The sequence below is a fragment of the Nothobranchius furzeri genome, chromosome 8, assembly GCF_043380555.1.
Source record: "Nothobranchius furzeri strain GRZ-AD chromosome 8, NfurGRZ-RIMD1, whole genome shotgun sequence".
Taxonomy (NCBI): domain Eukaryota; kingdom Metazoa; phylum Chordata; class Actinopteri; order Cyprinodontiformes; family Nothobranchiidae; genus Nothobranchius; species Nothobranchius furzeri.
The window spans coordinates 60,983,422-61,009,111 of NC_091748.1; the positions used below are offsets into that span (position 1 = coordinate 60,983,422).

General features: G+C 42.3%; 4 protein-coding genes across 5 annotated transcripts; 3 read left to right on the forward strand and 1 right to left on the reverse strand.

The window, feature by feature from the left end:
* The first annotated feature begins 631 nt into the window (after positions 1-631).
* LOC107392716 (deoxyribonuclease-2-alpha) lies at positions 632-4,688 on the forward strand. 2 transcript variants are annotated; one of them, XM_015970660.3, is made up of 7 exons: positions 632-744; positions 2,123-2,220; positions 2,308-2,470; positions 2,541-2,622; positions 2,696-2,854; positions 2,948-3,139; positions 4,179-4,688. In XM_015970660.3, exons 3-7 carry the CDS (start codon positions 2,357-2,359, stop codon positions 4,541-4,543), a joined length of 912 nt encoding a protein of 303 aa, XP_015826146.1. In that variant the 5' UTR covers positions 632-744; positions 2,123-2,220; positions 2,308-2,356; the 3' UTR covers positions 4,544-4,688. The 2 variants fall into 2 exon arrangements, with proteins under 2 accessions (XP_015826146.1, XP_015826144.1); XM_015970658.3 differs by having other exon boundaries at positions 669-786.
* A 564-nt stretch (positions 4,689-5,252) lies between these two features.
* rpf1 (ribosome production factor 1 homolog) lies at positions 5,253-11,420 on the forward strand. The gene is made up of 9 exons (XM_015970661.3): positions 5,253-5,557; positions 5,752-5,808; positions 5,899-5,979; positions 6,080-6,175; positions 6,859-7,012; positions 7,182-7,264; positions 9,692-9,873; positions 10,188-10,314; positions 10,449-11,420. Exons 1-9 carry the CDS (start codon positions 5,342-5,344, stop codon positions 10,488-10,490), a joined length of 1,038 nt encoding a protein of 345 aa, XP_015826147.1. The 5' UTR covers positions 5,253-5,341; the 3' UTR covers positions 10,491-11,420.
* On the reverse strand, positions 11,051-12,233 carry LOC107392718 (guanine nucleotide-binding protein G(I)/G(S)/G(O) subunit gamma-5). The gene is made up of 3 exons (XM_015970662.3): positions 11,949-12,233; positions 11,635-11,775; positions 11,051-11,306 (listed from the first exon to the last, which is right to left on the reverse strand). The coding sequence occupies exons 1-2, from the start codon at positions 12,027-12,029 to the stop codon at positions 11,650-11,652; spliced, it is 207 nt and encodes a 68-aa protein (XP_015826148.1). The 5' UTR covers positions 12,030-12,233; the 3' UTR covers positions 11,051-11,306; positions 11,635-11,649.
* A 7,046-nt stretch (positions 12,234-19,279) lies between these two features.
* On the forward strand, positions 19,280-23,502 carry spata1 (spermatogenesis associated 1). Its single transcript, XM_015970663.3, is given in 12 exon segments — positions 19,280-19,501; positions 19,596-19,702; positions 20,652-20,769; positions 20,895-20,948; positions 21,026-21,407; positions 21,513-21,654; positions 21,730-21,833; positions 21,906-22,031; positions 22,113-22,288; positions 22,528-22,626; positions 22,702-22,771; positions 22,774-23,502. Coding segments are annotated over 12 exon segments (1,473 nt in total). The 5' UTR covers positions 19,280-19,480; the 3' UTR covers positions 22,848-23,502.
* Positions 23,503-25,690: the final 2,188 nt, after the last annotated feature.

Sequence of the window (25,690 nt, forward strand, 5' to 3'; positions counted from 1 at the left end):
ATACACTAATATAGATTTAAAAACTACAATTTTCTTTAAGAAACATCTAAATATGTTTACTACACACACAAAGCTAGCTTAACTTTGATCCATTCTAGTTCAAAGGTCAGTGTTGTATCACCCGGGTAGCCCTTCGTATGGCTCAGTACCCATGAAGTAAGGTTACTGATAAAGGTTGATAACTATGATTTGCACCAAATGGAATTGCACTGTTGTCATTTGTATTCCTAAAGCTAATTAGAACGGACAAACGGATCATCACTACTGTAATGAACTCATTTTCACCATGTCTAACCACAACAATGTGATTTCAGGGCTTTTGTCTGTCAACATGGGATCTAAAATGGTAAATGGCCTGTATATGTATAGCGTCTTCTAGGGTTCGACAGCCCTCCAAGGTGCTTCACAACACAATCAGTCATTCACCCAAGCACACACACATTCACACACTGGTGATCTTGAGCTACTGTGTAGTCACAGCTGCCCTGGGGCGCACTGACAGTCAGTTGGGTGCAAAGAACCCAGACCTAGTCAAACCAGTCTTTCGTTTCACAATGAATGCATGCTCACTCAGAAGCATTCATATCTAAATATGAACTGAAACTGGTTTAGCAGCAGGATTATCGGAAGTCTCCAACAGAACAACCAGAGCCAGATGAACAAATCAGCTTTGAGCAACAAGGAAGCAGCTAAGTGTGAGCTTCCTTCATCGCTGAAATGTGACGGAGCAGCTTTTTAAAACAGGTTTGTACTTTAGCCTAAAGGGGAGTGAAGATGGCTGGATGTGTAAGTGAAATATTTACTTGTTTGAGACATTTAAGTAAAGACTAATGGTTTCATTAGAAACTGGAACTTTTGGATATAGATTAGCGTTATAAACTATGTCCTGATTCATAAGTCAGCTGCCTTCCTAAATGAGAATGTTGCCAGGTTTCACCATGAGTGTATACACATCAAGTTCATTCATGATTTTCAAATATGTTTGGATATTCTAAGATTGTAAACCTGCATCTTTATTTTATTTGCACCTCAGCTGTTGGTTTGAGTGAACATGGAAGTGGTGTGGTAACCGCTCATGGTTTACTAGTCCAGGAAGTGGCTGCACAGACAGCCAGAGCGCCTGCAGACCTCTCATTACTCTATAACAGAACGTCAACATTTTGGTATTTAGGCAAATAAAAGCATCAAAGGTTTGAATATCACATAAATCAATGTAAAAATGTTTTAAATGTTCACATTAAAGAACAATAAATAGGGTAAGCGACGGGTCTGACTTCAAAATTACATGGTGCCTTAGAAGATATGCGTGTTTTATTTATTTATTTATTTATTTATTTATTTATTTATTTATTAACATAGGGAGTTTAATATTTGATGAGTAAATTTATCAAAATCAAAAACATCTGAAAATGATGATAACATCTATAATTAAGATACATGGTTAATGGCGCCCCCAAGGGTTGGCCTGAGGAGGACAAACCTCTTCCCACCCAACTGGACCTCCCAGAGAAGACCTCTCCTTTAATCAAGACATAAATATAAAACCCAGTAAATAAGTATATGAGTAACAAGTTTAAAAAATCACATTAAAGTAATATTCATGTTGCTGGTGCTCATCGTTTTCCAAAAGAATAAATATGAATTTGGATGCTTTCGTTTACACAACAACAGGTAAATTAAAGTATTCCCAAGTGCTAAAACATGAATGTTGATATAAAAAAATCAAATGGCTACATATTATTTTTTATGAAAAGCATGACGGATTAATGCGATTCACAAATACAGGCGAAACGCTCCCAACGTCCCTCACAAGGACCACCATGGTGTGGTGCCACCCTAAAATTGTTCCTGCCCCCACGGTGAAACATTTCTGAGAGCACCCCTGCACATGATGACAGTCCAACTTTGGTTTAGGTCAGTGTATGTTTTTTTTTTCTTCCAGCATGACAGTATAGCATCCCAGTTTGTTTTTATTAAAACTGATTCCCCAAATTAACTTTCTACATAATCCACCAAAGATAATGCTTTAAAAGCAGATTTTTTCTCTATAGGTGTTGAGTCATGAATGAGATTCATCCATTGTGTTTTTATTCTACACTAACGTTTGCTCTGCTTGTTTCAGACAACTTTATTTGGACTCTTCTTGGGCGTCAGCACCTTGTTTGAAGTGTGTTACTCAGATGTGAAATGCAGGAATGATGATGGAGAGGAGGTTGACTGGTTCGTGGAGATTTCCTGTTACATTTAAATCTTTTTTCCCCTTCTCTCAGTTTTATCTGAATAAATGATAAAATGAATGTTTATCAGGTTTATTTTATACAAGCTGCCCATCACGTATGAAGTTGGTTTGTCATATATGTACATGGATGAGAGCACGAAGGGGTGGACACTCAGCACAAAGGAGATCAGCAGGAGAACCGGTTCTCTAGGGAACACGTTAAAACCTCTTCTTGACTTTTATGACAAAAAGGTAAAAGGAGATTATGTTGCAGCTTTAAAGTGCATGCAACTTCAAAATTAATAGTCCTTTTTTGTGAAAGACTGAAGGCTTTGGTTACATCCTCTACAACGACCAGCCTCCAGATAAATATAATGCTCCTTCATCATTTGGACACAGTAAAGGTGGGTGCAGCACATGCATCCTCTAACCTGATTATGCTTGTTGTGTCACGAACTCCTCTCTTACTTTCTGAAGGTGTTGTGATGTTGGATCGACAAACCGGACTCTGGCTCTCTCACAGTACGCCAAAGTTTCCAGAATATCGCAGTAAACACTTCTGGCCCCAAAGTGGAAACACAAACGCTCAAACGTTTATTTGCGTTTCCTTCCCCTACAACCAGTTCAGAATAATAGGTATGCAAGCAGCTTTCATAGCAGCATGATTTTCCAGCAAAGGCGACCTTTTCTGAAATGTATGTGTTTGAAATATGTCATTTGAAATCCCAGGACTGCAGCTCATGTACATCCATGCTTATTCGTTTGACTCTGAACTCCCCAAGACGTTTCCCGAGGAGCTGCGGTGTGTTGCACAGAGAAGCTGCCTCCCAAGGAGAGAGCCCTGGTCTAGTGTGCAGATGCTGACCTCCACGATGGGCCGACATTTCACCAGCTTTGCAAAATACGGACGTTTCAAAGACGGTGAGTGTTTGCAGTTCAAAAATGTTAAAGTAAAGAAAAAAATCACTTTCACTTGCTATTTTTCAAATATGATCGGTCACTTTGAGTTTCACATGCAGCTAAATGTGAAAATTGGCCTCTACCATTATTCCATGCATTTATTATAGATAGAGAAGAGACGGGGAAAGTCTCGGATCAGAAAAGCTTGTGACAACTGAACGTCACATAAAAGTCTTTGTGGCTGAACCCTTGTGGGACCAAGAGGGAAACCGTGGGCAAACCCTGTTGGGAACCACACGGTTTGCCCAAAGTCAGTGTAATCCATATGGGGCCCACCAATGTTTGCTGGCTGAGTAGAAACCAAGAAGTGTTTTAGAAACGCGTGGTAAGGGCATGATATAATAACGGCTGGTACGCCGATTTATTCACTGAAAAAGTTCTTCATAAAATCTTTCATTCATTTGTTTATCTTTTGGGAGGAATTGCTCTTTTTGTCTGTTTCATTATCGACAAAAGACCTGGCTTGTTTTTGGTTTTGCTTTTTAAACATCTATTTAACGAATTCATTTATTTATTGTTTGTTTACTGTTCTTCTTTATTCATGAAATCAATGCACACGTCACAATACAGTCACGGAGTGTGAGTGATTAAAAACTGACCTCCTTCCGGCTGAAAATATTGATGAATCAGTTGACCATAAAGATCTCTACAGGCTGCAGCTTTTATTGATTATTGTCTGAAAACAAATGCCACGCACTTGAACACCCACTGCAACTCTCTTTGAATACTTTCAGATAAAACATGAATAAATCAGACTTTGATTTTTTTATTTTAGATTCAGATTTTCCAGTTCTTAGTGGTTTGTAACCACTAACATGTCTCACTATGCTGTTTAGCTTTTGTTAAACAGTTCTGATTATTTATTCGTGCATGAACAAAAAATATATAAATCAATGTCGATCTAAAAAGTCTGCAGTTTGCTCCTGTGTTTGAAACATAAAACCCTCTACTAAACTCCATAGCTTAACAGTGTTTAAGTCTCTCTCTTCTCCTATTGTAGACCTTTACTCGGGCCTCATAGTGGACCACATGTCACAGGATTTATATGTGAAAGGCTGGGGTAAAATGCGTTCCCCGCTCCTCTCCAACTGCACACTCCCCCATCACGTCTATAACATTAAGGAAGTGAGATTCCGGAGAGGGGGAGCCTTCAGCGACACACAGGATCACTCAAAGTGGTGTGTGACCTCTGATGACAGCTGGGCCTGCATCGCTGACATGAACAGAGAGGAGAGTCAGATGACCAGAGCTGGAGGAGCTATATGCACTGATGACTCTGCAGTGGGAAAGGCTTTTGGAGCATTAATCTCAAAGTTTGACGAATGTAAACGGTCTCACTCCACTGCTCATCAAAGAGAACTGTGAAGGCCAGAGATCCACTAAAAGTCAGACGTTGGAAGAAAACTGAAAACACTTGACATGTATTTCTTGTTTCTTGTTATTGTTTTAACCTATTATATTTAAATTGTTAAAATCTAAAACAATAATTATACAAAATTAAACACAATTCACAGAAAAATGAAAAAAATGTTTGACATATAGTTTAATTTCTTGAAAAGAGTATTTATTATATGTCTCTTAATTATTTGATTAAAATTATGTTGCATTTACAGCCACATAATTTCTTACAATAGGTTCATATGGGAAAAATCTATTATTTAAACACATATATTTTATGCAAAGTACATTTAAAATGGCTGCAAGTTTTTTAAGTAACAAATATTTAAGACCACCAATAAAAAGATTTCTCTTAAATTTAAATCAGCATTCCTGTTATTAATATTAAAATTACAATATATAGCTAATAATAGTTGTAAGAGTTGACTGACTGATAAATCCTCAAGAGTGTTTTCTAATGTAGGAAATCTGTTCAGTTTATCCTGTATATATTATAAATTTTTATATATAATATAATATAATGTAATATAATATAATATTATAATATAATATAATATAATATAATATAATATAATATTATATTATATTATATTATATTATATTATATTATATTACATATATGTTATTTTTCTCCTTTCCATAAGAGGGCGCTCACTTTTTTCAACAGCCTTAAACCTCCCAGAACCCGGAAGAAGTCCCACATGAGCGGATAGTCTTTTCCACACGTGAGAAAGCAGCCCCAAAACACACACCAGCTACTAAAACATGGATTTTACAGAAGTTCCTGTGGACCAGGGCCGCAAAAGTAAGAAAAAGAACAAGAAAGCTCCTATGAAAGACTTGAAGATGGAGGAAGAGAGCAGCGGAGTGGAGAAGCTCGAGCCAGGGACGACGTTTCCCCCAACATTTAGTGTGTCTGAAATCAAGAACAAACAGAGAAGACATCAAATGTTCATGAAGTTAAAGCAGGAGAAAAGAAAGGTAAATTGTGTACCGTCACAACTGTCATTTAATAAAATTGTTCATTCAGCTGGTTGTCCTGGTGCTTAAGCTAGTTCCGATCAAAATAATTCTCATCTCTAAGTTTAGGATATAAAATACTTTTAAAATATTTTAAATACTTCATTTCTTTACTTCTTCTGTTTGCAATTAAGTGTTTTATCTCTTTATTTTAGCAAAAAATGCAACTAAAGAAGAAGAGGAGGAAAGAAAGAGAAGCTTTGGGTGACAAGGTGAGTCATTTCCTCTCAGATAAGTTAACAGATGTCTGTTCAGTCATTTTTCCAAACATTTAATGACGCCTCTCATTCTGATCCCAACAGGCTCCACCAAAGGAGGTCCCCAAAACAATAGAGAACCAGAGGGTCTTTGATGAGACGACAGTCGACCCAGAAGACGAAGAGGTGCAGACTCTTTTTAACTCACTGAAATTGTTTTATCTGATATCCTTCATGCTCAGTTTTTGGGAACGTGATCATGTTTTCTGTGTTTTTTCATGTCCAGATTGCATTTGATGAAGGAACTGATGAGTTTTCTGCATATTTCAATGGGCTGACAAATCCCAAAGTGCTCATCACAACATCAGACAGACCCAGAGGGGTGAGCGGCTTAGCCACAAAAACAAAAGTTTCATTAGATTTGTTTATTTTCATGTGAAAGTATACCAGGAATGTCAGCTATCTGTCAAATTAGGAAATGTTTTTACATTTTCAAATTCCCACGTGGGCAGTTTTCTAGTTATTTAAATGCATGGTTGATTTATTTATTTATTTTAATTTTTTATTCAAGTTTTTTTTATTAAGTTTTCCAAATTTTTACATACAAACAAAAACAAAATACCCAAATAACCCCCCTCCCCTCCCATACAGCACTGGTTAACTCAAAAACACTCACAACCACCATTCATAATAACTTCAAAACATGCTATCCAACCACTTTTATATCTTTTTACCAATAAAAAACAAAAATTCATTCCAAGTTTCAAAATATGAGTCTTTTTTTCCCTTCATTTTAGCAATTAATAGTTGATTTATTTTTAAACACATTATAGGAGTTTGTACATAGGTTTAACAGCTTTCGTTCATAATGAAATTTGAGTGCTAATGCTACATTGTTTAGTAATTCCTAAATTTAAAACATTTTATACCATAAATAACCCAAGTGACCTTTTTAGACTGACATTTAGTTTCTGTTATTGACATTATAACTATCGAGTTAGGTTTCTCTTTAACTTGTCGTTTTAAACCCTGATTATAAATCTTTTTGTCTGTTCTGTCCTGCAGAGAGTGGTGAAGTTTTGTGAGCAGCTGGCTACAGTCATCCCAAACGCCCATGTTTACTACAGAAGAGGTTTGGCCCTGAAGAGGATCATTCCTCAGTGCATCGCCAGGGACTTCACCTACCTGATCGTGATCAACCAGGATCGACAAACACCCAGTATCCTGACATTTAGAGAGATGCTCAGTACTGATTCATCGAATGCTATCTGTTGGAAAATCTTTCTCACCTTTTGTTGAGAAGGAACACATTGAATTTGTATTTATTCACCTAAGATAAGTAATTTTAGCACTTCTGAAAAGTTTGCATCCTTAATGGGTCACTTAAGATGGCTTGGTTCTCTGTCATCTCCCTGATGGGCCAACGGCACACTTTAAAGTCAGCAGTGTTCGGCTACAGAAAGAGTTGAAGGCAAGTTACATCCACTGCTCCACTGAAAGGGACATGTTTCCACCTTAAACATCGTGAGCGTGCATGCTACACCGCCCCACAAAATGTGATCACTGCTGGTTTGGTCATTTTTGCATCATTGTTGATAAATGGCAATCCTCCAACTTAAATAGAATGGACATTATTGATCTCACAGTGGGGAAATTCACTTCCTACAGCAGCACAAACAGAGAAAAGAAAGAAAAATAATAAGATTACAGGTATCCACACATGGGCAGTAAGCAATTATTGTAACCATCAACCACTAAAAACAACAAATAAAAAGGAAACTTGTGTTTCCAGAAATATGCAGCATAAGGGACACAGACATACTAATGCACATCAGGTGTCGCACAAGTATTGAACACATACTGAGTATTGCATTGATGTTATTGTGTACCAGGATAATGTCAGTACCAGTTAAACTGAGGAGTTATACTCTCTTACTGCAGAGGGAATGAATGACCTACGGTAGGATTTTGTTTTACATCTGGGATGTCTCAGTCTGCCACTGAAGGAGCTGTCCATGGTCTCCACATGGGGGGGGGGGGGGGGGGGGGGATGAAGGTCATGTTCCCCAGCATCCTCCTTTCACACATCTCCTCAACTGAGTACCTACCATACCAATTTATTTCTATGGCACATTTAGAAACAGCATGGGAGCTGACCAAAGTGCCTCCCAAACAACAACAAAAAAAAACAGGCACATAAAATACAGATAAAACAATCAATGCAGATAAAAAATGTAGTCAAAGCACAAAGTAAATAAATATAAACTAATTTAAAGAAGACTCACAATCTAAAAGCCGAATCATAGAAATGTGTCTTCAACCATGACTTGAAGGCGCCGGTGGATGATGACTGTCGAATAATGATTGGTAATATAGTGGCAGGCAGCCCAGAACCGAACTACCTTTTTTAACTTGTTCGGTCTCTTTCTGTCTCGGTCAGAGCTGCCTGCACCCCAGCAGACCACAGCAGAGTGGATAACAGAGCCAACAACAGAGTGGTAAAAGGATCTTAGCAGATGGAAATAAACTCCGAAGGACCCCAGCCTCCTCAGGAGGTGGAGGCAGCTTTGGACCTTCTTATAAAGAGCATCTGTGTTGTAGGACCAGTTCAGTTTACTGTTGAGGTGAACACTGAGGTACTTAAAGGTATCCACCACCTCAAATCAACTTCTCCCTTCTACTGCTTGAAAGTGGAATTACGATGATCATAAACAACCCTGCCTCAGCCTGTTGTAGCTAGCCCTAACAACGAGCTAACGTTAACGTGAGCCATCTGATACTAAGAAGGCTTGTGGACCATTTCGCCCTCGTCTGCCGACCGTGGGGGGGGTTGATTCTTCAGCGTCAGATATTGTAGGTGTGGTGTGAGCGCGTGTGAAGAGGGTCAAATGCATGTGTCTCAAGCTCAATGCGTGTGAGTTGGCAGCCCTGCTTTAGAGTTGCTTTAAAGACGTCTAATCTAATGTTAAAATAAAAGATGCATTCATGCAGGATTGATCCTGAGGTTCTTTTAATGGTTGTTTAAGTGTCTTAATGGTCTTGGGCCTTCTTATATCTCAGAATTGCTTTTATCATATGAACCCTCACGGCCTCTGTGCTCCTCTGGTCATCCCTAAAGTCAGGACACACACTCACGACGAGGCGTCCTTCCAGTATCACGGCCCTCGCCTCTGGAACGAGCTGCCAGAGAACGTTCATGTTTTCAAGAGCAGGCTCAAAACCCATCTCTTTAGGTTAGCTTTTATGGTTTTATTACTCGTTTTACATGATTATATTTTAGCATTGTTTCATTATTTAATTATATTATTATTTTACTGTCTACATGATTCTATTTATTCATTTTCTTTAGCATTTATATTGGATCTTTTAATTTTACTCATTTTAATTTAGTGTTTCCTCTGTGGGGGCCCTCTGCCCCGGGGGCAGTGGTCGACTTTTGCTGCCTGGGCGCAATACAGGTAGTGTTTGAGTGGTGGTGGGGGTCTGTGCCCTCCCCCCTCTGGGGCGCCCTGACTTAGTTGCTGTGGTTGACCTGATGCTGCCGGGGCTGACGGCTCCTCTGATGGCATTTCCTTGCCCACCTTACTTGGCTCATCTGAACTTGGCTAAATCTAATAATATAATTTTTAATTATGTTAATGGGTGTGTGTGAGTGTGTGAGATTTTTAATGCTTTTAAACTGTTATGGGAATTTGGGGTCATTTTGATTCTGTAAAGCACTTTGAGTCGCACTTTTGCTTGAAAAGCGCTTTATAAATAAAATCGGATTGATTTGCAGCACACTGTTGTCAGGTTGAGAAGCTGTCTTCTTTCAGATCTCCTGGAAACATTGTGCTAAATCCCATCATTAATAGAGCAGACGTTTTCCGTTTATGTCACTGTCCTGTTTTCTCTCCAGAGACGAGGTAAAGCCCCAACTGAACACTCTCCGGAGGTCATCCTCAATAATTTCTCCACACGCCTGGGACACACCATCGGCCGGCTGTTCGCTGCTCTCTTCCCACAGAACCCTCAGTTTGTGGGCCGACAAGTTGCCACTTTTCACAACCAGAGAGACTTCATCTTTTTCAGATTCCACAGGTGAACTCCTTACCTGGGATTTCCACACTCATTCATACATAGTCCTCCATATGAAGCTCAACATAAGGTGTTATTTCACAGAATATTCCAGAACTTATCAGCCATTGTCCTTTTTCCTTGTTTAATTGTAAAATTTACAAGATCAGGTTTTTATCTGCATCACACTTTTTTCTTTTTTGCTCCAACTGTTTAGTAATTGTGTTCTTGCTCTACGTGGGTCTAAAAGTTGCACCTGCATTTATTTATAAAGACTTGAGATTAGTAAAGTTTTAGAATTTTTATGATGGTTAATAAATAATTTCTATTTTCAACAGGTACATCTTCAAGAATGAGAAAAAGGTTGGCATTCAGGAGCTGGGGCCGCGCTTCACTCTCAAACTTCGATCTCTTCAAAAGGGCACCTTTGACTCAAAGTATGGGGAGTTTGAATGGGTGCTGAAGGTGAGTCTATTCTTCACACAGCTCTTTGTTAACCTGGTATCCTCTAAATATATGTGCATACTCTTCATTAGTTCTTTTATGAATAAAATGGTGGCACAACTTAAACTAATTATTTAAATATTTGTTATTTTCAGCGCCATGAAATGGATGCCTGCAGACGGAAGTTCCAGCTCTGAGTTTGCAACAGACAAGGATGTCGTTTCATCTTCAAGTTAATTGTGGACTTGTACAAAATAACTTTAGAAAATCCCAGATTGAGTAACAGCTGTGACGAGCTACAACTTTCACCTCCCCTCTTGGTTGTTTTTTAATGTGTTAATATTTGATTCGGTGTTGCTGAAACATTTAGGTTCACAGTGCTTGTCTGGCTTCACCTTATATCTCAACATAACTCAGTAGGGCTGAGGTAAATGCTCCTGGATGGGATGATGTCATAGTCTTTTGAAAACATTCAAGTGAAATTCACTACAGGTTCTAACATCTAGAACAACCTATCCATGTTGTGAAAATGTAGATATGTAGATTTTTTTAAAGCTCAATACTATGATCCCCATGGCAACAGGTAAATATAAGGCTAATCCACCAGAGCTTGTCCTGACAAATCCTGACGTTTATCTAAAACAAGTGGAGGAATATTTCTAACCTGATGAGGGAAAAGGGACTGCAACAGAAGATAACTGCTCAAACACTCATTTTGTGACCATTCTTGGGAAAGGACGACGTGTTGCTACAAGTCTAAAATGAGAAAACATTTATTTTTAATCAGTCGTGAAAAATGTACATGAAGAAGGCACGTGTGAGTTCAGGCAACTTAGTTCTATGCAAGAAGGCTAAAACATCTTTTCTCACAGGAAGTTATTCTGCAGTAGATTTTACAACAAAAAAAAAAGGTGAAATGTACTTAAAAAGCTTAAGTTAGTTGTTCTCTGGCCCAGATTTCCCAAACACTCCTGAGACTACTCCAGTCCGTGCAGCACCACATCTTCAAAGGTCTGGAAAAGAAAATGTCAGATTGGTTGAGACTACATTTAATGATTTACTGTAACAAAAATGAAATTCTAATACAATAAATTCCTTTTAAGAGGCCACTTTAATGGCTAAGTAGCTAAAACATTGTCTCTATGACCTTGAGTTTATTCTTAATCTAACAGAAGTTTGACATGTTTCTAAACTCGTCATAAATCTAAATTTTAATCAGTAAACTGGGTAAATTACTAGGATGTTGAACAAAGTTACACAAAAAGTATTTATAATGCTGGTTTTCTAATGAGCTCTAACAGAACCACAGGGTCGTTATTTAGTGAGTCAGGCGGTGCTTACAGCGGCCTGTCGGTGCTATAGGAAGGAGCAGACTTTCTGGGGTCTGAACGGGTTGTTGCTGGACGACATGCCGGTGAGCAGAGGGTCCTGCTGGGCGTTCTGCATACAGAACTGCTGGAGGTCCGCTGCGGCCTGTGAGACCTAAGGAAAACAAAACAGCCATTAACGAGATGGTTTCTACTGAATTACTCAACACACCAACGGTTTACCACAACAATGACCGTTACCGAAACGCAAAGAGAATATTTTTATTTACAAATGACCGAATAACGGGACACCCGTCCTAAAGAGTAACGACGTGTTTCAGTTGATACCTTAACTCTGTTTATGCCAGCCTCAAAACGCAACTGTTGGACGATTTTCTTCATCGCGACGATGTTGGCTGCTCCCGGCATTATTTAGATGTGGAATGGCTTTAATATTCTACAGATAAATGTAAAGTAGTTTAAACAAAAACACTGGCGGCTGGTACACGTACTAGCTAGCTTATTAACTTTTTCTTTTTCCGGTTTTCTTTAAAAGGGTGTCAGCCAGTGCTGCGTTCATGTGACAATTCAAAATTAGAAATCTGTGAACTTCTGTTTTTTTTTTTATCTTCGCAAAGTTTGATTTCACTGCAACTGTAACAAGAAACACAGCATTTTTGTTTATCATGATAGAAGTAACTACATTGCACATACTTTGGGTTACTTATTATGTTAAATGAAAAATGACCCGCACTTGTATAGTGCTTTTTTTAGTCAGAGGACTCCAAAGTGTGCTACACTACAGTGCATTACTCATCCATGCATAACACCCAACCTGGAGGTCATAAGCTTCATTGTGACCACAGTTGCCCTGTGGCACACAGACGGAGACTAGATCCCTCAGACCACCACCAGCGACTGGGTTAAGTGTCTTGCCCAAGGACACGTCAGTTCAGGACAACCTGCTCTCTACCTCCAGAGCTACTGCCCCATTATGTTGTTAAAATATTAAAGGCACACTTGGCAGTTTTGCTTGCTTTTAGCACCCCCTAGTGTCCGTTATTAATTCTCTGTGGTCAAACAATAAGAAAAACCTATCTCCACACTGTGCGTTTTATATTTTTTAACACTTTAATGTAACCACTGAAACGTCTCCCAGCCTTCCTAAGATACTACAGGAGTGATTTATCACTAAATTAAACAAATCAGCTGGGTTCATGATCCAAAACATGCAGGAATCAGACTGAAGCGTATGTCAGCTTAATCTTAATAAGTAACAGAACAGCCTACAGGCTGAAGTTGCAATGCAATATTCTGGCCACAGAGAGCAGTGGGCGTCTGAGTGACATTTAATTTTAGCACACACTGGCTCAAGGAAAAGATTTTAAAATATTAACATTTAGCAAAGTATGGCTTCAACATTAAACCCTAATTATAGGCAATAATCTCTAATTTTCTTTTTAAGTCATTTTGTCGGTTTTCATGATGCAAACTTATTTCATATCGGTGTTATGAACTGAAAATTCTGATTTGTGTGTTTATATGTTCTCCCATTGCTCTTGAAAGCAGCATCACATTACTTGAAATTGCACCTCCTAGTGGTAACAATGTGTTTTACCTAAAACAGAAGTGCTGCTGTAGGTAAAATAATGTTTCATAAACGCAGTTAACCTACAATTATACAACTCAGTTCAAAAATACGTTATTAATCCCAGAGGGAAATTGATTAATACAATTTATTTGTAGGCTGAACAAATCTAAAAAAATTATTTTTTTTAATATAACCAGTAGTTGTGTCAGTGAACAGCTGGTATAACAGCCTTTTTATTTTTTAGATTAGGGAGTTACTATAATTTATACTTTATATTCACACTACTGTTATTATTGTCTCTTGTTTCTATTTCTCATTATTTGTCTCTTGTGCTTCAGCGTGTCATATTGTGCACATTTCATTTTATCTTATCTATACCTTATCTCTGCTCTTCCTCCTCTATCTGCTCCCTCTTCAGCACATCAGAGCTCCTTTAAAGGAATCTCCTACCATATTTATGCAGATGACATCCAACTGTACATCTCCTTTAAGCCCCAGATGTCTAAGCTGCAGCTGCTACACACCTGCTTAGACTCTCTCAAAACCTAGATGCTGGGAGCTTTCTACAGCTGAATGAAGATAAGACTGAGATCCTCATCTGTGCCCCAGACAAGCTGGTTCCCAAAGTCAGAGACTCCCTTGGTCAGCTTGCTTCCCACACCAAACTTTCCATCAGGAATCTTGGCGTGACCTTTGACCCAGCTCTCACCCTGGATTCTCATGTCAGTTCTCTTGTTCGCTCTTCCTTCTTCCATCTCAGGAACATTGCTAAGCTGAGTCCCATTCTGTCTCACTCTGAACTTGAGACAGTTATCCACTCTCTTTTCACGTGTCTGAGCAGGCCTCCCTGAACCGTCTACAGGTGGTTCAGAATGCCTGTGCTCGGCTTCTGACCAAGTCCTCCAAACATACCCACATCACCCCGCTTCTCCTCCAGCTTCATTGGCTGCCAGTCAACTTCAGGGTTCATTTCAAGATCCTGGTTCTGGTCTATAGGGCCTTACATGGACAATCATCATATTACATTGGTGATCTTCTTAGTCCCTACACCCCCAGCAGGTCCCTGAGGTCCAGTGATCAAAGCCTACTGGTTGTGCAGCGCACCAGGCTAAAGACTCATCTTTTTAGCTTAGCTTTTAACTGAATACCCTCACTTTTTAAATGTGATTAATTAATTAATTAGTTTATTTATTTATTTGATCTATTTGTTTTATTTATTTAATGTATTCTTTCTTTATGCGTGCTTTTTAAACAGTTTTTTTACCTTTATTTATGATCAACTTATTTTAATATCTATATAACTTTTTATTTTACAATTCTCATTTTAGCTCTTTGGATTTTATATTTTAACCTTTTTCCAGTGCTTCCGCTGTGGGAGCCCTCTGCCCTAGCGGTGTTGGATTGGCTGTGGTGGCCTGGGTGTTTTCTATGTGTGCCTGGGTGGTGGTGGGGGTCTCTGCCCTGCCCTCCCTGGGCGCCCGGTGTCAGTGCCTCGGCTGCTGCTGTGGATCTGCTGCTGTCGGGGTGGATGGCTCCCCTGATGGCGTTTCTTATCCATATCTTAGCTGGTCTGGCTCATCTGATCTCAGCCAATCGTGTGTGTGTGTGTGTGTGTGTGTGTGTGTGTGTGTGTGTGTGTGTGTGTTGGTGGAGGAGTGTTGTGAAGGTTTTTTTATTGTCAGACTGTTTTTAAAATTCTGGGGATGGGAGGGAATGTGGGTATGTGGGGCTTTTTTAATTTGTTAAGCACTTTGAGTTGCCTCCTCCTTGAACCGTCACCTTATCGTGGTGGAGGAGTTTGAGTGCCCTAATGATCCTAGGAGCTATGTTGCCTGGGGCACTTAGTGCCCCTGGTAGGGTCTCCCATGACAAATTGGTCTTAGGTGAAGGGTGAGACAAAGAACGGTTCGAAGGATCTTTCATGGCGGTGAAAACGAAGAGTCGGAGTACCCGGCCCGGAGGGTTACCGGGGTCCCACCCTGGAGCCAGGCCTGGGGTTGGGGCCCGTGAGCGAGCGCCTGGTGGCCGGGCTTTCGCCCATGGGGCCCGGCCGGGCCCAGCCCGAACCGGATACATGGGCTCGTCCAACTGTGGACCCACCACCCGCAGGAGGAACATGAAGGGTCCGGTGCAATGTGAATCGGGTGGCAGACCAAGGCGGGAGCCTTGGCGGTCCAATCCCCGGACAAGGAAACTAGTTTTTGGGACATGGAACGTCACCTCGCTGGCGGGGAAGGAGCCGGAGCTTGTGGCAGAGGTTGAGCGGTACCGGCTAGATATAGTCGGACTCACCTCGACACATTGCATTGGCTCTGGAACCCGAGACCTGGAGAGGGGTTGGACACTCTACTTTGCTGGAGTTGCTCCGGGTGAGAGGCGGAGGGCTGGGGTTGGCTTTTTGTTAGCCCCGAGACTCTCTGCCTGTGTGTTGGGGTTTACCCCGGGGGACAAGAGGGTAGCTTCCTTGCGCCTTCGGGTCGGGGAACGGGTCCTGACTGTTGTTTGTGCGTATGGGCCAAATATCAGTTCAGAGTACCCACCCTTTTTGGAGTCCCTGGGACGAGTGCTAGATAGTGCTCCATCAGGGGACTCCATTGTCCTGCTGGGGGACTTCAATGCTCACGTGGGCAATGACAGCTTGACCTGGAGGGGTGTGATTGGGAGGAACGGCCCACCTGATCAGAACTCGAGCGGTGTTTTGTTATTGGACTTCTGTGCAAGCCGCAGTTTGGCCATAACGAACACCATGTTCGAACATAAGGATGCCCACCGGTACACTTGGTACCAGGGCAGCCTAGGTCACAGGTCGATGATAGATTTTGTAGTCGTATCATCTGACCTGCGACCGTATGTTTTGGACACCCGAGTGAAGAGAGGGGCGGAGCTGTCAACTGATCACCACCTGGTGGTGAGTTGGATCAGATGGCAAGGGAACATGCCGCGTAGACCTGGCAGACCCAAACGCATAGTGAGGGTCTGCTGGGAACGCCTGGCAGAAGAACCTGTCAAGACGGTCTTCAACTCCCACCTCCGGCAGAGCTTTGACCACGTCCCGAGAGCAGTGGGGGACATTGAGTCCGAGTGGGCCTTGTTCCACTCTGCGATTGTCGAGGCGGCTGTTGCTAGCTGTGGTCGTAAGGTGGCCGGTGCCAGTCGTGGTGGCAACCCCCGTACCCGCTGGTGGACACCAGAGGTTCGGGGAGCCGTCAGGCTGAAGAAGGAGGCCTACAGGGCGTGGCTGGTCTGTGGGTCTCCGGAGGCAGCAGACAGGTACCGGATAGCCAAGCGGGGTGCAGCAGTGGCAGTTGCCGAGGCAAAATCTCGGGCGTGGGAGGAGTTTGGTGAGGCCATGGAGAAAGACTATCGATCGGCTCCAAAGAGGTTCTGGCAAACTGTCCGGCGCCTCAGGAGAGGAAGGCAGCAACTCGCTCACACTGTTTACAGTGGGGATGGGGAGCTGCTGACGTCAACTGAGGCTATAGTCGGACGGTGGAAGGAATACTTTGAGGAGCTCCTCAATCCCACCAATGCGCATTCCGAGGAGGAACCAGAGCTGGGAGGCCTGGGGATGGACTGTCCGATCTCGGGGGCAGAAGTTGCTGAGGTAGTCAAACAACTACACAGCGGCGGAGCACCCGGGGGCGGATGAGGTTCGTCCTGGGTATCTCAAGGCTATGGATGTTGTAGGGCTGTCATGGTTGACACGTCTCTACAACATTGCGTGGTCATCGGGGGCAGTTCCTAGGGAGTGGCAGACCGGGGTGGTGGTCCCCATCTTTAAGAAGGGTGACCTGAGGGTGTGTTCCAACTATAGGGGGATCACACTCCTCAGCCTCCCTGGAAAGGTCTACTCCAAGGTACTGGAGAGGAGGGTCCGATCGATAGTTGAATCTCAGATAGAGGAGGAGCAATGTGGTTTTCGTCCAGGCCGTGGAACTGTGGACCAGCTCTATACCCTTGCAAGGGTGATGGAGGGGGCATGGGAGTTTGCCCAACCAATCCACATGTGCTTTGTGGATTTGGAGAAGGCTTATGACCGTGTCCCCAGGGGCACCCTGTGGGGGACGCTCCAGGAGTATGGGGTGGGTGGCTTTCTGTTAAGGGCCATTCAGTCCCTTTACCAGAGGAGCGTGAGTTTGGTCCGCATAGCCGGTAGTAAGTCGGACCTGTTCCCAGTGAGGGTTGGACTCCGCCAGGGCTGCCCTTTGTCACCGGTTCTGTTCATCACATTTATGGACAGAATTTCTAGACGCAGCCGTGGTGTGGAGTGTGTCGAGTTTGGTGGCAGGAGAATCTCGTCTCTGCTTTTTGCGGATGATGTGGTCCTCCTAGCTTCATCCAGCTCTGACCTTCAGCTCTTGCTGGGTAGGTTCGCGGCCGAATGTGAAGCGGCTGGGATGAGGATCAGCACCTCCAAATCTGAGACCATGGTTCTCGACCGGAAAAGGGTGGCTTGCCACCTCCGGGTCGGGGTAAAGGTCCTACCTCAGGTGGAGGAGTTTAAGTATCTCGGGGTCTTGTTCACGAGTGAGGGTAGGAGGGATCGGGAGATCGACAGGCGGATTGGTTCGGCGTCTGCAGTGATGCGGACGCTGAGCCGATCTGTCGTGGGGAAGAGGGAGCTGAGCCAGAAAGCCAGGCTCTCGATTTACCGGTCGATCTACGTCCCAATCCTCACCTATGGTCATGAGCTTTGGGTAATGACCGAAAGAACGAGATCGCGGATACAAGCGGCCGAAATGAGTTTCCTCCGTAGGGTGGCCGGGCTCAGCCTTAGAGATAGGGTGAGGAGCTCGGACATTCGGGAGGGACTCGGAGTAGAACCGCTGCTCCTCCGGATCGAAAGGAGCCAGTTGAGGTGGTTTGGGCATCTGGTCAGGATGCCTCCTGGACGCCTCCCTGGGGAGGTGTTTCGGGCATGTCCTGCCGGCAGAAGGCCCCCGGGTCGACCCAGGACACGTTGGAGAAGTTACATCTCCAATCTGGTCCGGGAACGCCTTGGGGTCCTGCCGGAGGAGCTGGTGGACAAGGCCGGGGAGAGGACGGCCTGGAGCTCCCTAGTTGGGATGCTGCCCCCGCGACCCGGACCCGGATAAGCGGAGGAAGACGAGACGAGACGAGACGAGACGAGACTTTGAGTTGCATGTATTGTATGATTGGACAAAAGCGTCTGCTAAATACATAAACATAAACATGATTAAGTGCTATATAAATAAAGTTGATTGATTGATTGATTGAAGACCAAAGGTGACAGATCATTTTCTGCTGTGGCCCCAGACTCTGGAAAGCTTTCCCCCTGAGCCTGAGATCAGTGGTCTTCTTTAAAAAGCAGCTGAAGACTCACTTGTTCAAAGTGGCTTTTGTATGACCTTCTTCAACCCCTCTCTCTTTATTCTGCTCTCCCCACCTATTCCACCTTCCTCAGGATCCACTGATTTCCCTCTGTCCTATTCACTCTCTCTCTCTTTCTTAACATTTTTTAATCACAATTGTCTATTTTTGCTAATTTTAAATATATTTTAACCATTTTTTAAATTATTTTTAATATTTTTACATTTTTTGTTTTTGTGAAGTGCCTCATGATTTTCATCTTGAGAGGCACCATAGAAATGATATTTTCTTCTTCTTTTCTTCTTCTAGCATGTTTTTCTACTTCTGTGAATTGGACTGAGTCCAGAAGAAAGAATACTTGACTTGACTATAAATAAAAAATCTGTAAACCTTTTCCCCTGAATTAGCTTGACAGAACTGTAAGTAAATATACATTTGTTTCCACTTTCATTTTTCTGGAAATCAATTCATCTGAGAGTTTTGGGACAGGGGCGTGTCCAGGGAGCTGCCTGAGGTAGCAAATGCCACCCTTGGAATCTGATTGGCCACCCCAGGGCCCACCACACTGAATTCCCTTTAAATATGCTTTTCATTGTCCACAAAAGGCTTGGGGTAAAACAAAAAAAAATTATACGCATAACCATTGGTGCCACCCATGCACAAAGTAGTGCCTCACCTGGGCCACCCCATTTTAAAAGATCTGGACACGCCACTGTTTTGGGAGTTTGCTTTTCTTTCTACAAGTGTGTGTCTTCAGCACCAGAGCAACCCAGTGTGGTATTCTCATAAAAGAAACTCCACTGGTTGAGTGTTCTTAAGCACAACAGAGTTTTTTGGGAAGTTTTCATAAGAAACTTCACCAACGCCTTGAAAATATATATTTTTTAGTATTTCACTGCCTTCTTTGTGCTAAATTGGATTAATAATGGAGTTGTGAATCGCCGGGACAACAGAGGAAATGAGACCCGCCAGTTGTAAGGTATGTTCAGGCTTTTCATAATTGCAAAATCTCTTTATGAATCTGAGGTGTGTGCAAACGGTGAAAAAGTGTTTTATTTTATTTTTGTGTGTAGTTTGTGGAGCTTCATGTGCTGTTTGTGCCATGTGACCAGTGGAATGTGAAACTCAACAAAATCTCAGCCAAAGCCACAGAGAGCTTCATATCTGCTGGCTTTATCAGGTGAAACTGTTGAAAGTGTTTGAGCAACATGTTAATTTAAAGAATATAAAAACTCATCAGAGCCATGGATTTACATTAAATATCCCATTTAGTTTTTCATGTTCGTTTTTTAGGAAACTATCAAATTAAGCATGTTGCTTTAAAGCCAAATGCAATTTTTCATAGTTTTAAATCATTTTCTTTAGCCAGTATGTGCTAAATGCCACACCGCCCCCTGAGGCCAGAATATTGCACTTGCAACTTCAGAGTGTCAGTCTGGTCCCTGCTGGACTTGGAAAAGTGAAGCTGCTTGGAGCTGCTTCCAGCATGTTTCCTGCATGTTTATAATCACAAACACAGCTGATCTGGTAGATTTAGTAATGAATCACTCCTGTAGACACTAATGAAGACTGAGGAGACATTTCAGCTGTTAGATTAAGGTGTTAAAAAGACAAACGCACAACGAGGAGAAAAGTTTCACGTCTGGTTTTACTAAACGGACACTAGAGGGTGCGGAAAGCAAGCGAAACTGCAAAGTACCCCTTAAAAATTGGTGCTTCCATGTATCATTGAAGTCTAGTTATGAAATACTTAGTTGACACATTTCCCCCCCTTTTGTGATAAAACAGCAAAGCTTCAGATATGAATGTTCACAGCATAATTATGTCAGCTAAGTTATTACAACTTTGTGAGTGCTTGTGTAAAGCAGGAAGAAACAAGATGATGGTGAACACTTTTCTCACAAGTCTTGTAGATTTCATATCTTATAAACACAATCATGGTTTTGAAAGTTTGTAAAAAGTCGAGACAGATTCAGGTTTCTGGTGCTTTTTGTGAACTGAAGCTTGTACTAAAAATCAGACCAACTTAATAAAGAAACACACTTGCACTTGTAATGTTTCCAGCCCTGCAAACTCCCTGACTGGTGTAAAAATAAAAAGATCATTTCTACTTGCCCTCACACATGTAGGGTCTATCCTGATATCACCTTGAGAACTCTGCGGGCTGAGCTGGCTGCTTTCCTTGGCGGTGAGAAGGACGTCAATAAATTCTCTTTTCTGAGATGCGTGGGCCAAAGTCTGGCTGTGGTGAGTGCAGCAGGCAGTTAAGTACCCTTTTGTAGAGCTGATTGTGCTCCACAATGCAGACCGTAAACTATAACACTTAAGTTTATGGGTGTGTGCGTGTAAACATAAAAATTCCTCTTTTACAGGTGAAAAGCAGTCAAGAGAAAGACCTGAAAGTGAAAACATTTGCACCTCCTTACGTACGTAAAATTCATGTTTCCTACATTTAGTAAATCGTGTTAAGCTCTTGTAAGAAGTTGTTGTCACCTGTCTGCAGGCAGCTCAGCCAGAGCTTTACCTGCTGCCTGCTGTGGAGGCAGACAGCAGCTTCTGCTCTCGTTCCGTCACCACGGATACCAGCAGCAGCTCCCCGGAGCAGCAGATCTGTTACCAGCCTCTAAAGTTGTGTGACGTGCCGACTGGGACAAAGAAGCCTGTTAAATTCCCCCACATTCCTCCGTGTTCCCAGCAGCTACCTCCTCCCTCTGAGCTGGAAGAGGAGGGCGAAGAGGAGGAGGAGGAAGACGATCGGAGCTGCAGCTCCTCAGAGGGTGAGGTTGAGGAGGAAGCTCTGTGCTGCATGAGGAGAACTGAACAGGAGGATCACACAGTGAAGCCTCAGAGCCACAGAGCATTGCAGCTTGTTTCAATGAAAAAAGGTACAATTAAAGGTGCATTTCACATTTCCTCTACGAGTCCTCGGTCATTAAAGTAGCAGCACGTTAAAATCTCTACCAAACTCTCACAGCGTTGTTGTCCTCCAGCTTTAGACAGATGTGAAGCTGCTGCAGCTCAGGTGAGGTGGTTACCTCACAGAGAGGAAACCTGCTCAAAGACGAAACACAGAGACGGACTTTCAGCCGACTGTCTCGAGGGCCAAGATCCAGGCGTGTCCCTCAGAGACAGGTACTGTGTCCCATATCATCTCTGTGCAGAACAACACTTATACTCTTTATTTATTTTTGTGTTTTCCATGGGTAGAAACTCCAAAGACGTGCACGCTCTGACGTCCTTGAGGAACAAACCCACAGCTGGGGTGTGTGGAGGTTTAGATTCAGTAAAACCTGCCTCTCCTGTCACAAACAGTAAGCTCTGCTCACATGCTCAGGATTTAATGCTACTTTTGTTGATTACAACAAATGTTTTGTTTCTGAAAGGAGAGGAGCTAATCGAGACACTCAAACTAGTGAAGGAGGAGAGACGGGAGCTGGAGTGGACAAGACAGCAGCTCCTGAGGAAAGGGAAGGACTTGTTGTCTCAGAACAGGCATCGCAGGAACCAAGGTGGACATAAAACTCAAGAGGATCTTCGTCTGATTCTTGAGAAATAAAGTTCTGTTTTTTGTCTTGCCTGTCCACACGAAGCACGTGACAGCTGGAAGAAGAAATACTTTGGAACCAAGAAGGCCACAGCACCTCTGGAGGACAAACTGAGACAGCTAAAACTAGAACTGGAGACACTTTACAACAAAGCCCTGCACCAGCTGCAAATCAGGAAGAGCTTAGGAAAACCACTGAGACAAGGGAGGACATCAGGAAAGGTTCAATCAAATCGTGTTTTCATTAGATTTTAATGCATTTACTGCATAATTCACATTAATACACATATTAGGAGCAGATGCATTCAAACAAACTGTACTACTGTATCCTTATAATACAGCTTTCTGATGAGCAAGAATCTGCTTCCTACTTGTTGGTTAAAATTTTTAATCTTTGCTTCTTGGAAAACCTTTTAATCTCATGTCAGCTCAATAAATTAATCTAAGGTGAATCATTTCAGAACGAGCTCATCATTCAGATCATGAAGGAGAACTTTGAGATCGACAACATGAAGAGGAAAGTAGAAGATGCAGAAATGAAGCTGATAACGGAGATGAAGGTAATTTTATTTTAGCGTTGACATCAGTTCTGAACCTAGCTTGTAAAAAGAAACCCATTTTATCCCCACGTGTAGTTGAGGAAGCAGGCAGCTACAGAGCTGGGAGCGCTGAAGGTTGAGCTTGCTCAGAAAAGGAGTCAATCATCTCATCCTGGACTGACGGGAAACACGGCACGGGAAAAAATGCAAGTGTCATCGACGACCTCTCTTCTGGGTTCTAACAGTGTTGCACACGTGTGAAGCTTTCTGTGAAAGAGCCAGGCAAGATGGAGGAACCACCAACGGAGGAACTGTTGTCACATCAGAAACAAGTTATTCAGTTCTGCTGCAGTAAGGGCATTTCTACTGGCATTACCTCTATAACTGCATGCTACACAATTCCCAAAAAAACAGACAAGCTAAAAAACAAAGAAGCTTAAGAGCACAGGAGATAATGATAATTCATCCATTTTCATCCGCTTATCCGGGGTCGGGTCACGGGGGCAGTAGCCTAAGGTGAGAGGCCCAGACTTTACTCTCCCCAGCCACTTGGGCCAGCTCCTCCGGGGGAATCCCAAGACGTTCCCTGGCCAGGTGAGAGACATAGTCCCTCCAACGTGTCCTGGGTCCACCTTCAGGCCTCCTCCCGGTTGGACGTGCCCAGAAAACCTCACCAGGGAGGCGTCCAGGAGGCCTCCTGACCAGATGCCTGAGCCACCTCAACTGGCTCCTCTCGATGTGATGATGATAATAATAAACTATATTTAAATGGAGTTCAAAGTGAACAAGTACATGAAAGGAAACTTAGTTAAAAACCACATGTTGAATATATCAAATATCAAGTGTCCAAATCTATTTCAATACTCTACGAAATAAACAAAACAGCTTTGTTTTTGATTTACTGTTCTTTAGTCCTTATTTGTCATATTGTGCTGAGATTTCAGCGCCTTGGGCTTCCTGACAGGGTTGCGGAAGGCGCTTTATAAATAAAGCTTTGATTGATTGATTGATTGATTGATTGATTTGGGGAAGTGCGAGGAAAATATGTATAGATTCTATTTAAATGACAACAAAAGGCCATATAGAATGGTTCACAACATGGGATACCAGCCAACAATTTATTTATACAAAATTAAAATGTAAAATTAAGTGCCATTGTAAAGTTAAAGTCTTAGAAATTCTCCATAGAGTAACTAATAAATATATCCCTAATTGTGTACTAGTTTTTTTCTAACTAAGAGATAACCATTACAGTCTTAGAGGTGTGTTTATTTTTGAATGTGCTAAGCAAGAAATGATATTAAATGAAGGTGTTTATGGTGTGAAATTATCGAATGAGCTAAAAGATGACAACGCAACGTACTTTATCAACATTTTCATCTTATGTTAGGTTTTAAATGCCTAATGAATCCGAAAAGTATGTGTAAAACATTAAAGTCCCACTCTAATTATCTTTTTTAGCTGTTTTAAAATAGTTCTCAGTGGTCTTTAAACTATGATTCTTCTGTTTTTAGACAAAATTACGAAACTTGTGCCGCTTTGGTGTTTATATAGAGGCAGTGGCTCATTAATGATTTGCCTTTGGGTTGTGGGCGGAGCTGAGGACAGGGACAAAGGACTTACACGCAGAGGACCTGGGTTCAATTGCATGCTGGGCCAAATTTCTTTAAATTAGTTTAGAAATTTGGACCGATCGCTTGGACACAAGCCGCTCAGAGAGGACAAAGCAGCGTGCCGTGCTGCAGGTGGACAACAGAATCGGACAGGTAGAGGGAAGGAGGACCTCAGAGCAGCAGACAGAGCAGGTGGATTACTTGTAAGCAACAATCCGAACCACTGAGATCATCTCTGGGATCATCATATTTTTTGTTGCTTAAAAGTCGTCCACCTGCTCTGTCTGCCGCTCTGAGCCCCTCCATCACTCCACCTGTCTGATTCTGTCCTCCACGGTGCTGCTTTGTCCTCTCTGACCAGCTTGTGTGCAAACGAGTTTGGTCCAACTTTCTAAACTGATTTGAAGAAATCTGTCAGCTTTATGTTTTGGACTTGTGTGCTGGTTGCCTGCTCAGCAGTAGCAGCATCTTCCTGGAGCTGCACCAGAATTACACGGCGTAAAACGAACTCGGGGTTCCCACAGCTATGCAACCTACTCCTAGCCCGGCCTCACCCTTTTTTCCAGGACCATGTCCCAAACCACACACGGTGCAGTTCTGTTCAGGAGGAGGCATGCTGTAGCACCCTGTTGTGACCTCTGCTTTACATATACACCTACTGGCCACTTTATTGGGTAGCCTACAACCTTGCTAGTACCAGTTTGGGCCTTTGCCTCCAGAACTGCCTTTAAACCTGCCCATGTAAAACGCATTGCACTACATTATATCATACATCGCATTAACACAGCTGAAATAAGGTTAGGTTAACAAACAGCAGCTACAGCGTGAAGCACTGACGTTACTGTCCTGTAGATAAATGATCCCAGCAAACATTCAGACGTTTGATGACCGTTGAAACGAAGTCAGTCCAAGACGTCCGGTCATGGTTAAAAAAACTGCTCCAAAGTGAAAGTCGAACATTTTTCTGGCTGTGATTTCCACATCTTCCGGCGCGTCTCATTTGGACGTTTATTAATAAAAAAGTGGGAGTCTTATTACTGTATTAACGTATTATTGTAAAAATAAATTAAAAAAACCTTTGACAACTGAGCTAAAATGTCATGTGTGCCAACCTGGATTTGAACTCCGGTCCTCTGCAGCTGAGTCAGGTGTCTTACTAGTTGACATTTGATAAAACTCCTCAGGGGGCAGAGCGGTGTAGAATTTATGCTCCACCCACTGGGTTTGTGACATCACAAACCCAGTCAGTTTTAGACTGCATTTTTTTCTCATCTGCTGCTGATTCACAGCGGTTTGAATGCAGAATACAATTTTGAGGTTTAATTTCTTTAGACGTGTCTTGTAGAATAAGAAAAAGGCCTCAAGAATGTGTCATAATGGAAAAGCCACTATTTTCATTTGAGGGGGTCTTTAATGATTTTTTTGTTTTTGCAAAAAAGTGATTGTGAAGATGTAGAGCAGCCAGAAGGTCT

Excerpts from the sequence above, each read along its gene's own strand:
- LOC107392716 (XM_015970658.3), top strand. Across the intron at positions 2,221-2,307 it reads GATGGAGAGGAGGTTGACTG|GTTTATTTTATACAAGCTGC; the intron begins GTTCGTGGAGAT and ends AATGTTTATCAG. Across the intron at positions 2,623-2,695 it reads ATCATTTGGACACAGTAAAG|GTGTTGTGATGTTGGATCGA; the intron begins GTGGGTGCAGCA and ends TACTTTCTGAAG.
- rpf1 (XM_015970661.3), top strand. The coding sequence starts at position 5,342 with ATGGATTTTACAGAAGTTCCTGTGGACCAGGGCCGCAAAAGTAAGAAA. Across the intron at positions 5,809-5,898 it reads GAGAAGCTTTGGGTGACAAG|GCTCCACCAAAGGAGGTCCC; the intron begins GTGAGTCATTTC and ends TGATCCCAACAG. Across the intron at positions 7,013-7,181 it reads CCAGGATCGACAAACACCCA|ATGGCTTGGTTCTCTGTCAT; the intron begins GTATCCTGACAT and ends GGGTCACTTAAG.
- LOC107392718 (XM_015970662.3), bottom strand. The coding sequence starts at position 12,029 with ATGCCGGGAGCAGCCAACATCGTCGCGATGAAGAAAATCGTCCAACAG. Across the intron at positions 11,776-11,948 it reads CTGGCATAAACAGAGTTAAG|GTCTCACAGGCCGCAGCGGA; the intron begins GTATCAACTGAA and ends TGTTTTCCTTAG.